Source organism: Kryptolebias marmoratus, linkage group LG3, assembly GCF_001649575.2.
Source record: "Kryptolebias marmoratus isolate JLee-2015 linkage group LG3, ASM164957v2, whole genome shotgun sequence".
In the NCBI taxonomy this organism is placed as follows: Eukaryota; Metazoa; Chordata; class Actinopteri; order Cyprinodontiformes; family Rivulidae; genus Kryptolebias; species Kryptolebias marmoratus.
In genome coordinates this window covers 22,102,007-22,114,368 of record NC_051432.1, presented here as the reverse complement: position 1 = coordinate 22,114,368, position 12,362 = coordinate 22,102,007, and the positions used below count along the sequence as shown (strand labels likewise).

Here is a 12,362-nt window from a genome sequence, read left to right as displayed (position 1 = left end):
AGCACATTAATAATGATAAAGAAACGCCATCACACGGGAGGTTTTTCATAAAACATTTTACTTCTTTTCGAGCTTTACATCCAAACGTCAGCTGAGGTGTACATAAAGCTGCGGACCCTCAAAGACAAGAAAAGAATCTCCCAGCTCTTCACGTGTCGTTCAAGTAAAGATGGGTCCTTAAATGCAGCACGGCACGAAGTCGGTGCTGTCAGAGTTCACAGTCAGGTCGCTGCTGTTGCACTTGACCACTTAGTGTTTCTTTTTTCCCCCGCAGCAGCGTGAAGCGCGCAGCATCCAATCAGAGCCCAAATTACGCACAGCGACAGAAACCCCTGGAGACGAGCCCGCCTCCGTTCTGTCCTCGTTTTCAGCGCCGCCACGAGGCTTCCCGTCGCTTACGACAGGTTGGCGATGTTGGCGAGGAAGCGCTGAGCCCACCACTCCTCCAGATCTATAGGCACAAAGTCTGCAGAGACAATAACAAGGGGAGGAGGGAGGTTAAAGCTTCAACGGCACGAGAGAATGTGTCATTTTCTTTTTGATTCATAGGATATTTTGCTAACATACAGGCAAAAACATTGTCTGCTTTTTGGTAGTGGGCGGTGATAAAAGATGCATTGAATGTTCCTAAGACCTGCAGATATGAAAAAATTAATGTTGCATTCTTTTGTGCCACAAACTGGAGCAGATAGTGAGTGAGTGAGTGTGTGTGTGTGTGTGTGTGGGGGGTAAAGATCCACGATGAAACGCACAGATCACAGCCGGTTTATCTCAAAGCAACAGAGCAGGTTAAAAATTAAAGCGGGGCGTTCCGACGGCGGCCCCCTGGCTGCGAGGATCAAAGCCTCCACGAGTCGGGATAAGAGGTGAGATTACAGGTTCAAAGTTCAGCTGGAGGAAGACGGCTACCTGTTGCTGTCCAATAAATCACTCAAGTCTTTTTTTTTTTTTTTACGAGTGCGGCTTTACTTTGTTGTCTCGTTTGAAGTATTACCAATACTCACTTTTCATGACAGCACTGGGGGTCTTCTCAGTGTACTGAACCGGCCCGTGGCTGTCGGCCGACTCCCCTCGGTCCTTGCCCTCCAGCTTCTGCTCGACCTCCTGCCATACTGTAAACAATCCCCCACAACCTCCGTCAGCAGCTCCTAACACCACTTGGCCATTAAACATGTATATAAAACACAAATATGTAACATTGCTGTATTTTCTCTTTCTTTTCACACTTCTGACAAAACAGCAACTGACTCCACAGAGACTTTAAAGGGTCATTAAATGAATTCGTACAAACTACTGCAGGCTGACAAACCTAACGGATCTGTAGTTAGTGGTTTTGGACATCATGTCCACCAGAATGTCCCGTTCTGACCTTTGAACCCTGAGTGAGACACGTCTCCGTTGTCTGAGACTTCACCAGGACGCCTGACATTCCCTGTCTTCAGTCTGTTCATTCATTCATTCATTCATTCATTCACTGACTGATCCAGTGACCCGACTCACCTTCGTACACAAACCTGACGTTCTCCTCGTGCGCAGGAGTGAAGCCCTCCGCCGGGCTCGGGGGCTTCTGCGCCGCCGAACCGTTGTGGCGTTTCCCGTTGAGACGGTTGAAGACGATCTTCGGAGGCGGAGAGCTGAGGGGGGAAACAAAGACAGGAGTGTGTGGCTCAGGACCATTGATGTCAACACAACTTACAAGAGATTAGATACGGTCAATTTGATTAGCGCCTCGTGCTAACGATGGAGCTCTAGTTGTTTTGGTGGAACCGTAAAATAACACAACGCCCAATCTCCCACGATATCACGCTCAAAGTATGTGCTGTGGATGACTCTCAGCTACTACCAACTCACATTTTAGCACAGTATTTATAAATTTGACTGAATTATCTCTATATGTATGTTCTGTAAGGTGAGCTGGCTGTGGCGGCCATCTTAAATTGGGTTGGCTCCAAAACTCAATCAGTTGTAGAAGCACATCAAATGATTATTTCCTGAAAGTTTCATTAAAATCTGAGCAGAGGTTCACGAGATATTTTGACAACAGACAAACCGAGTTGACTCTGAAAGTTTGCCGGCAAATTTCATAGCAAATATTTACGCAATCTGTTAGTGCTCTGAATATATCTCGGGAATCGGCCTCAGCTACTACCACTCCAAACATTAGCTCCACATCTGTAAAACTGACTTCAGATCAGTTGGCTCTGGCAGCAATCTTGGATCAGGTTGACTCCAAAGGTTAATCCGCTCTAGATATACATTCAAAGTTTACTTCCTGCAGTGTTTTATTAAAACTCATCCAGTGGGTTCGTGAGATATTTTGATATAAAAAAAGCATGTGGATCACTGCAGCATTCAGGGTAAAGATTAATCTGAGGATAACTGCAGATCCAGAATATGTTCCATTTGTGACCAAATGTTACTCAGATTACCTTTTTTTACATTGTTTAAATAAACACAACGAAGTGCTAAACTAGAGCCCAGAAAACAGCAGGAATGACACAGAAACCTGGTTTTAAATTTCCACTTTGAACTGATTTTCTGTGTTCAGATGCGGTGGTGTTTACATTATAAATACACTCAGCTGCCACTTTATTTCACCAAACCAGTTCTGCAGGAACATCAAAGCTGTTACGTGAGTAATAATTAGAGTTACTTCTAATACTTTTTAAACTTTGGTCATTTTAGTGTCACCTAACAGCAAAAAAAAAAGTTTAATTGCGGCTTTAACACATTTTTTTCCGGACGGAACCTGAAGTACACACGGATTTCTCTTAAAGAGAGGAAAATAGATGGAGGTGGTGGGGAATTACAGGCGATTTTTCAGTTTTATTGACCGTGAACACAACACCCCACGTGCGGCAGAGCCGTGGCAAACTCCACGTGGCGTGGGTCCGGCCCACAACAAATGCCACGGCCCCGAAGGAGCTCACGGAACCCCGTCCGATAATGGACGCACGCCGCGCCGAGCTGAGGCGTCGCACTATCGCGCGCTGCTGGATCCACGTGGGTTAGTGTTTTGGGCCCACGAGCTCGTATAAATAACAATAAGAGGCAGACGCTTACTTTGACGTGAGCCAAGACGTCGGCTTGAGCTTCGAGTCGCTGAACTTGCTCTCGACCTGCTGCGTGGGACCTGAAGAGATCACCCAAGAGTTAAAGCCTCGGTTCCTGTCGGGGAAACCGGAACCCTCCCGGGTCTCGGTCCAAATCCCTCCCTGGAGTTCAGCTCGTTGCATCAGCCTTTAGATAATTCGGTCACTCACCTGTCCTCCGTTGTGTAACCAGTTTGCTGGGACCTCTGGTGATTGTGTACATCATGCGAGGTCAGAATCCGAAAGAAAATCCCCTTCAGCGTCGAATATCGGGTCCAAACATCGGTTCCGAGCTGAAACTCCCGGTGGGTTCCGTTCGACGCAGCCAGTCTTGGTTCAGCTGCTCCGGACTCGGCGTGACACCTTCACAACTCCAAAAAAAAAAAAAAAACTCCCAGCATGTGTTGACGAACCCGCTGCGTGCTCTCTTTTAGGAGACGTGTAGGTCATTCAAGGAGAACACGGGGTCCACGCGCGCGCCGGGGTAGACGCTTCCCGAAGCCCGAGGATCGTGACGCTCCGGACCAGACACCCTGTCCTCCTCCCGGCACCGCCGAAGCTCCCGAACCCGACTCTCCGACGCCGAACCTGTCTCGCAGATTACAAGGGCAATGCTTCTTTTATTTTCATAAGAACGCATAGCTTCCACGCGCAGGAGTTGTCAAGCTAGTCATAACATAAGTCAATACATCCGGGCGGGATTTTCAAAACAAGAGCATGTCAAATATTAGCAAATGTTGCCTTACGTCACCATTAAGTCACTTTTTCGTTTTGTGGTGATTAGTAATCAGACCCTAAACATTTCATTTAGGTGTAATTAAAAACACTCATAAACGATCAATATTCAATAAATAAAGGCACTCATTGCAAAATAATAATAAATCATACAGTAAGAAACAAAATTGATTATTACTCTGTCCTTAAAAACATTTAAGCAGGATTTGTGAACAGTTCAACTACCACGTCTTTGTTTACCTACAGAAACAGCCAAAGGGACTGAAAGTAGGCAGACGCCCATCGAAGAAGCTCTTGGGATCAAGAAGTCTCACAATTTTGATGTACCGCTACAGATTTGCTGACTGGATTACGCTGCCAGGTTTTTACAAACAATCTAAATTGAAACAGACTTGGAAACAAGGTGTATCTTTCCAGAAAATGTAACCGATGAGACCAATTTGTTTCGAGTGCCGCTCTTTAAAAATGAAATTAGTTGTCGTCTCCCGTAACTTTATAGCAGATTTACTCTTATATTTCCACAAACATCTTCTCCTCAACCTACGCTTGTGTTTACTTACAGAGAGTACGGCGGCCAAATGCAGATCAATCACATCATTTCTGGTGGATTCGCTGTGTTTGCATTTAGTGCATACCTGCATTTCAGAATTGCATATCAACACATCTGGAGAACCACTGAACTTTTCATTCCCTATTTGATACAGTTCACAACAGTTTTTTTTTAAATAGTTAGCAATTATGTGAACAAAAGCAGACTTGATTTCAATAATGGACTAAGTTGATTATAGTTCTTTAATATTTCAAGAAAAATAAACTGTGTAATCTTTTATACTTTTAAACTAACATGTAAAAAAAGCCTTAAGTAAAAGTTTATTTAAAGGTTTTACAGTCACGTTTGTATATTAGCTTTCAACTGTTTTTCCTACAAGATGTGTTTTAAATAATAGCCAACACTTTAATAAAGTATAATATATCAAAGCTGGAGTCCTTCATACGTTATTTGCTGCTTTGAGAAGAATTTTGCTCAGAAAAGTGCAAAATACCTACGAAGTAGCGGCTTTTAGTTTGAAGTTGGGATCGCTCCATTTCCGTTCTCTCCGTCTCTATTTACATCTGGTTGGACGGCAGGGTAACACCCCTATCTGTGACGTCAGCGGACGCGCCCCCTCAGACCGAGCCTTGTGGGCGGAGCCAGGAGTTCACCTTTCACCCACTAAACCACTTTGAGGGGCAGAGAGAGGCTTTGGTGACGGAGGAAACTGAAAGTTGTTTACAGAGATTTATTTATTTTGAAATCCACAGCAATTTAAAGTTCAATTTCATTTAATTCTGTGCTTCCTGGCTGCTGATGATTCTCTTTAATTACACATATCTGAGCTCTGAGAGTCACCAGCACCTGCTGTTCAGGTGAAAAATCACCTGAATGTGAGGCGACAGCCTGAGTTTAGCTCCTGCAGATCAGCAGCTCAGACAGGCTTATCTGAGGTGATATCTAACACTACAGCCCACATTCATCTGCACGACCTGGGTCAGTCACCTGAGGCCGAACACCAAGAAGCTCGTCATCCACAGGCTTAACACACAAAACTGTCTCCAGGTAAAAGCCACGTTTACACCTTGTTCTTTGGATCCCAATTTGCTCAGGTAAATCTGGACTTTCGAAGAAAACCTTTGAGCTTGTGTTCAAATTAACACGGCTGAATGTATAATTATGTTTCTTTTCTCCACGAGCTGCAGAAATATTTGCCCCACTGAATGATTTGCTTGATTCTTTTTGATAATTAACATTATCAACATTTTATAATCATTTTTCCTGTCCTCTTCACAGCACCACAGACACATTTAGACACAAGAAATCAAATGTTTATTGGTAAGACTGATGGCTGCAGTATAAATGGCAAATAACTTTTAATCTCCAATCATTTTAAAATAACAAAATATGATTTAAACCACATTCTTCGTAAAGTACAAAAGCATATGAGAAATAAGAGTTCAACATGTCAATAATTAGTTTCATTTTTATGATCCAGTTCTAACTTTGTTATCATAATAAATTATGTTTAATAAATGTTTAAGAAAAGCCTGTTTACTAAAGCATTTAAGTAGTTTTTACATCTATATTACCAAATAACCTTATACAGCTTACTTTACCTGTAAGATTTAATTATTTTTTCTATCTTCATCTTTCAATGACCTCCGCCAAGGAGCTATACGTTTTGGCAGCATTTGTTTGTCTGTTTATTTGTTAGTCCAAAAGTAATCTATGGATCTTTTGATTAAATTTCCAGTAAATGTTGACGTCGTAACAAAGAACAGATGATTGATGTTGGAGCTGATCGGGATCACGATCCGGCTCCTACACTTCTTTAATGTCCGTACGGCCGAGGCGGCAGTTTCTAGTTATTTTCTGTTTTTAGAGGATTTTTTTTTTTCATGGTTTTCAACAATCACATCTTCAGCTGCTGCCTCAGCAAAGGAAAAAGTAAATAAAATTTAAAAAAATATATGCACCAAAAAAGTTAAAGAAACAAATGTAATTATGCCTACATAGTATTCAATTTTATTTTAATCATCTTTGTGTTTATTTCTTGGTTTCAGCTTATTTTTCTATTCATCCACATTTTATTTACTTATTTTTAGCTTTATTTATTCCTATTCCCTTATCTATTTATTAAAATATTATTTAAGAAATTACAAAATTTTGTGGCACTACCTCTTTCAAAATTCAGCAGCCGTCAGCTGGTTTAACAAAGTGCAGCAAAGTAAAAAAACACGATGTTTGTGTATTAAAGCTGATGTATTTTAAACATACACAACAGCAACCAAACCAAAGAATCATTAAAGTCCTGAGTTGGTGAATACAGTACATAAGGCTTCTTTAAAAAGTTCTGAACACTCATTATTTATTGATATGTAGCTTAAAAAAGGACAAAACATTTTATGTAATCTTTTAAAGTTGTCAATCAATAATCCTCCAGGCTCTCTGAAGGTCACCTGTGTTTTAATAAACTCTAACCTAAGCTGTTATTTAACACACCAAATGTGAATTATTCATCACAGAAAAACTGAAACGAGGTATTTTATCACTATATTCTGATTTAAGATAAAACTTGATATAAACACGGATCTGAAGAATTCCTTTCATGCAGAGGGTTAAAGGACTTCTTGTTCTTTTTAAAGGAAATCACTCATTGAAATAAAAACATGAAAAAAAAAAGAATCAGGGATGCTCAAGACTTTTGCACAGACTGGTGTAGGCTTGTATCATCGACACACATGTTTCATAATATCTATACATCTGATTAAGTTTATCATAATAAAACCCTTCAGTGAGAATAAAACCTGTTACTTGACGTCTTTATAGAAAGTTTGAATTAAAATGTTTGATCCTTTCTGGAAACGTCCTCATATGAGATCACAGCACACACTGAGAAAAACTACACCTGTGACCTGATGTCAAAGGTCTTCATTTTTAGGTTTTGTCCTAAAGAACCCGTAATGTTTGTTGTGTTTTCTCAGTAATGAGGTTCACAGTCTTCCACGAGGCTGTCTGTGATGTAGTTGATGTGTAGCACCTCCTGGTAATACGCCTTCTCCACTTTTGTGTTGATGGTCCAGGCGACGACATCCACCCCCCTCTGGGCCCAGAACTGCACGTAGTCCCTGCAGACGGAGTGGTTCACAGTTAGGAGCCAAACAACAAGAAACTGCACTCAAACTCATCAGACTCACAGCCAAAAGGTGACGGAATAACCAACGAAACATAAAAATCAGACTCGCGATTGTCTCAAAGCTCCTTTAAAAAGGCGTCCTTGAGCAAGAGAAACTCACTGCGACACAAAGTTCTTCTGTATCAGGAAGGCCGAGACGCCACAGAGCCTCCACAGCACGTGATGGTGGGCCCAGTCCAACACCACGTCCATGAGGGTCATCCAGTGATGCTTCCACACTGACGAAAAACGAGGGACGCCGTCCCCGAAGTAACTAAGGCTCCAGGGCCTGTGGGTCAACGCCGTGACCACTTCAGGGTCACTCTGCCTCATCTGCACCGGGGTGGGAAAAACATACGTTGGTGGGCGTTTGTAGGGCTGCACTTGTTTTGGTGTACAACTTGCATGTTTCATTTTAAATCTGCGCGACAAAAAAATTGAACAGGATAGCAAAAAGACTGTCTGCACGCACAGAACCATTAATGAGGTGATGCAGATAAAACACCTCAGAGAAGATCAGGGTTCATATTCAGACACGACATTTAAATTTTAACTCACAAGCAAGACAACCCAAGAATATTTGATTTTTAGTACACTAGGTATGATTAAATCAGAATATGTGAAGCAGAAATTGGTACATCAGCATATATTCGAATGTCTTTGGGCTGCATCGGTTCTAAAGTTTTCCACGAAACAACCAGATCTAACTTTCTTCAGAGGCCCTTACCCTGTAGATGACCTTTGGTTCGAAGGAGCAGACGATGCTGCTGTTGTACAGGACCGGATATTTCTGATACAAGTGTTTAAAAGCTGCAGCCGCCTGGGTGAGGAGGACAAACACACCGGGGTTACTGAAGGTCACCGTTCCCACGCAGCCACTAACAGCTGTGTGTGTACAGACACACCGCGCTGGGCCCTTCAGCTCAAGAATGTCACAGACAGAAACAGTCGACACTTCAGCTCTGCATTCCTGACTCATCGAAACAAATGTGCCGAGTTTGCAAAAGTCTAGAAAACTCTGTAAGAACTGAATAAATGGGGAAAAAAAACACACGTTTAACTGAACTCCTGTGACTCTAAGAATGGGAGACTGCTGCCTGTGGCTCGATCCGAACCCAAATAACACTTAATTTAGGGTTTCATTACATCTAAAACTAATATTTTAAGATTTAGAGTCAAAATATTCAAGAAAATAAAACCACGAGTGTCTTTGCAGGTGTGCAAACTGCAAAACTGGAAGAAAATTGAATCCACAGCAAAACAAAGTATGCAATTAATATTTAATTAATTAAACTATTTAAACATAAGAAGAGCTAATATTTGTCTCATTTTGATTAAATAATCTTCAAGTTGTTTCTGCGTTTGTACTGTTTTGATTGCATGTCAATCAATCAAATCAACCAGTAAAATGCGCATCAATGGCTTTGTTTGTTTGTTTGTTTGTTTGTTTGTTTGGCTTCACCTCGTCTGGGTGACCTTTGACATCGAAGTAGATGCTGAGCTGCAGCTTGATGCACTCCTTCACTGCCTCCTCCAGCGTTGGGATCTTCTCACCAGCAAACTTGTTCCTGGTGATGAAGAGAAGAAGTTAGACTTCATCAGAGGTCAGGCATTTTAACAGCAAAACCTTTTCTCTCCTCCAATTTGTTTTTACAGGGTAAATAAATAATGATTAGGTTTCTTTATGAGAAAAAACACCATCTATTAATTCATCATTGTAGAAGGCATACAGTAATCCTGATAAACACTGAGAATATCATTTTATATTATTTTATAATTTATGTGGACATCCTTTGAAATCTCCATTCGATTAAATAATACTTACCAAACACTAAACATCATGTGTGAACAGGAAGAGCTTTGGTTTCATTTCATGAACTCTATTTTGACTAAACAACAACTGATGAGGTTCACAGTTAAAAAATTAATTCAAACTTTATTACATTCTTACAGGTCATCGTTGATGCTCATCGTCCCACTCAAACAACTCATTTCCAGGAAAAGTAACACCATCAATTGTCTTATATATATATATATATATATATATATATATATAGCTTAAAAACAAAGTTCCAAAGTGTACATATTAAAAGAACAAGTAAAGCTAAAATAAAATGCAGAAAAACAACATAAACCAGATCTAACTGGATCTCAAACTCTGCCTGAATCAAATACCAAGGAAAAAAATAACAGCATATAAATAAAAGATTTCTTTACTTTTTATGCTAAGTTTATTTAATTATTAACATGACTAAACACACACACAGTGCAGCAAAGCTGTCTAAGAGGGGTTTATAATATTATATTTTCTATTTAATTTACCAATAATAAAAATCTAGTTTGGATATTGCTCGTCATCCAGTTGAAACAAGTTAAGCCCGTCTGAATTCCAGCCTCTCCTTGGCGTGTCCTCTTATGTGAAGTGGTGACCTTGTTCGTTTCTCACCTGAGCCGATGTTTAGCAGCCGCATCCAGTTTCCTGAGCTCTGCGAACTTCATCTGGCTGAGCGGTCCCGACCCGTTGGTGGTCCGGTCCACGGTGTCGTCGTGCATCAGGATTGGGACCCCGTCTGCTGAGAACTCCAGGTCCAGCTCCACCCCGGTCGCCCCGTTCTTGCTCGCCTACAGCGGAGCAGAAGCGCTGGGACGTGAGGCTGAGGATTTTCACAAATCTGACCTTAAACTCGTGAATGAAACATGCATTTCATACTGCAGGTTTAAGGTCAAACTAAAGCAAGTGAAAACTGATGCCACGCTGTTCCCTGACTTTGTAACCAGCAGAACCGGTTTGGAAAACATACAGAGCAACCTAAAGGATTATGTTAAAGCTGCACCAATACACCACACATTTACATGAGTTGGCCTCTAAAGTAAAAAGTTCAGAATAACAACATCTTGACTGATACAGTATGTTAACATACAAGAAATCTGACTCCAGTTGGAGCATCTTTGGAGCATCTTTGGAGCCGCCCTTCGTGCCAGAAGTTTAGACTCAGATCATCTTATGTTGAGAAAGGACGATGCTGTTTTAGTCAAACCTTGAAAACCTTCTGCAGAATCTCAGAGCGTCTGTTGTGAATGACTCACAGCTACTACCACATCAAATCAGACTTTAGCTCAAAATCTGTAAAACTGAATTAATTATACACATTTTGTATTTTCCTTGAATTGGATTGGCTACAAAAGCTGATCAGTTATAGAGGCACGTCTGTTGATTAATTTCTGACAGCTTCATTAAAATCCGTCCAGTGGTTCATGAGATATTTTGCTAACAGACAGTCAGAGTTGACTCCGAACAGTTAATGGACATTTTTTAAACCAAGTTCCTGCACAATCTTTTAGAGCTGAAAATACATGTTGGGGATCAGTCTCAGCTACTACCACGCCACATTTTAGCACAATATCTTTAAAATTGACTGAGTTATATCTATGTTTCGGTTCGATGAGGTCACATAGCTGTGGCGGCCATCTTGAATCAGTTTGACTCCAAAAGTCAATCAGTTGTAGGTGTGCATCCAATGATTACTTGCTGAGAGTTTCATTCAAATCGGTGCAGAGGTTTATCAAATATTTTGCTAACAAACACTTTACCGTTTGCCTTCGCCTTTTGTTATTAGGAAGTACCATCAGACGTGGGATCCGACATTAACTAATTTCTTGGACCGAATATAAAATGCAACCGTACCCCCCCTCCTCTCACCTCCCGGATAGCTGCCATCGTGTTCTCCGGTGCGTCGTGCCCACCGCCCCGGTGAGCGATCACCGCCCCCCGCAGCACCTGCCGGGCTCGGCTGCTCGGCGCCTGGGGGAACCGGAACATGGCCAGAAACAGGTAGACGGAGGCGGTGAGGAGCGTCGTCCACAGCGGACTTCGGGTCCCCAGCAGGACCACCACGAAGACGAGCGAGTAGAGGGTGACCTCATCTCCCACCTGAAGCATGGTGGACGTTATCTGACGTCTTCGTCGCTCCTTCCGGTGTTCAGAAAGTAGCAGCGGATAACACAGTCGCCGCTGCCCTTCAGCGTGACATTTACTCTTACGCAAAGTTCACGTTTTCTTCAAAACGCCTAGTCCGCCACATGTCCATGTTCGGACAGATGAATTAGTAGCTGAAAGGACGGTTTTTAAATCCCCGCCCGGGTGAAAGCCTGAAACCGGTCGGACGGTTTAAACGTCACGAGGGGAGCACGTCCTCTCAGGACGGGGAGGGGAGGAAACTCATGGTCTTATTTGGAAGAAGGTTTGGTCTCTTCCTAACAAATTCTTTGTTACCAACAAGGTTAAAGAGATTTCTTATAAACTTATCCACAGATGTTACCCAACTAAACAATATATGTGTAAATTCAAGAAAGATATTGACACATTGTGCTCTTTCTGTGGTACTCAAACTGAAGACATGTATCATTTGTTTTGGAGCTGTGACTATACCAAAAAACTTTGGGATGATATTATGATCCTTATTGTTTCTATTTCCCCGCAAACTCGTCTCAGTTTTGAATCTATTATCCTTGGCTTTACAGCTTTTGACAAGAAGAACTGGGACTCCCTTTTTGTTATCAACCTTATTTTACTTCTTGCTAAATTTTTTATACATAAAAGCAAGTTTAGCCATAGCAAACCTTTATTCTCCCTCTTTATTAAAGAATTGAATATGTACATCAATCTCATTGAGTCATCTGACAATCTAAAAGCCATTAAAACTGTACATTTGTTACGCAAATTTAATATTCTTTAATTCTCTCCAAACGGTTTTCTTGACACTACTTCTCTTTGTTTTTTATTTAAATCCCCCCTGGCATATATATATCATTTATTTATTTATTT

The 12,362-nt window shown here is 41.4% G+C and overlaps 2 protein-coding genes across 3 annotated transcripts; both read right to left on the bottom strand.

The window, feature by feature from the left end:
* Nucleotides 1–41: 41 nt before the first annotated feature.
* On the bottom strand, nucleotides 42–3,760 carry mcrip2 (MAPK regulated corepressor interacting protein 2). The gene is made up of 5 exons (XM_017425583.2): nucleotides 3,264–3,760; nucleotides 3,064–3,133; nucleotides 1,501–1,634; nucleotides 1,005–1,112; nucleotides 42–466 (listed from the first exon to the last, which is right to left on the bottom strand). The coding sequence occupies exons 1-5, from the start codon at nucleotides 3,316–3,318 to the stop codon at nucleotides 396–398; spliced, it is 438 nt and encodes a 145-aa protein (XP_017281072.1). The 5' UTR covers nucleotides 3,319–3,760; the 3' UTR covers nucleotides 42–395.
* A 2,845-nt stretch (nucleotides 3,761–6,605) lies between these two features.
* On the bottom strand, nucleotides 6,606–11,477 carry gde1 (glycerophosphodiester phosphodiesterase 1). Of its 2 annotated transcripts, none has more exons than XM_017425574.3 (6): nucleotides 11,238–11,477; nucleotides 9,984–10,159; nucleotides 9,000–9,105; nucleotides 8,265–8,357; nucleotides 7,659–7,870; nucleotides 6,606–7,490 (listed from the first exon to the last, which is right to left on the bottom strand). In XM_017425574.3, exons 1-6 carry the CDS (start codon nucleotides 11,475–11,477, stop codon nucleotides 7,343–7,345), a joined length of 975 nt encoding a protein of 324 aa, XP_017281063.1. In that variant the 3' UTR covers nucleotides 6,606–7,342. The 2 variants fall into 2 exon arrangements, with proteins under 2 accessions (XP_017281063.1, XP_024863688.1); XM_025007920.2 differs by having other exon boundaries at nucleotides 7,343–7,490; nucleotides 9,984–10,191; nucleotides 11,238–11,376.
* Nucleotides 11,478–12,362: the final 885 nt, after the last annotated feature.

Coding starts and splice junctions, on each gene's coding strand:
- mcrip2 (XM_017425583.2), bottom strand. CDS start 3,318: ATGATGTACACAATCACCAGAGGTCCCAGCAAACTGGTTACACAACGG. Junction 3,134..3,263: donor GGTTACACAACGGAGGACAG/GTGAGTGACCGA, acceptor TGATCTCTTCAG/GTCCCACGCAGCAGGTCGAG. Junction 467..1,004: donor CCCCAGTGCTGTCATGAAAA/GTGAGTATTGGT, acceptor TTGTCTCTGCAG/ACTTTGTGCCTATAGATCTG.
- gde1 (XM_017425574.3), bottom strand. CDS start 11,477: ATGCTTCAGGTGGGAGATGAGGTCACCCTCTACTCGCTCGTCTTCGTG. Junction 8,358..8,999: donor TCAAAGGTCACCCAGACGAG/GTGAAGCCAAAC, acceptor CTCCTCACCCAG/GCGGCTGCAGCTTTTAAACA. Junction 7,491..7,658: donor CAGAAGAACTTTGTGTCGCA/GTGAGTTTCTCT, acceptor CTCCGTCTGCAG/GGACTACGTGCAGTTCTGGG.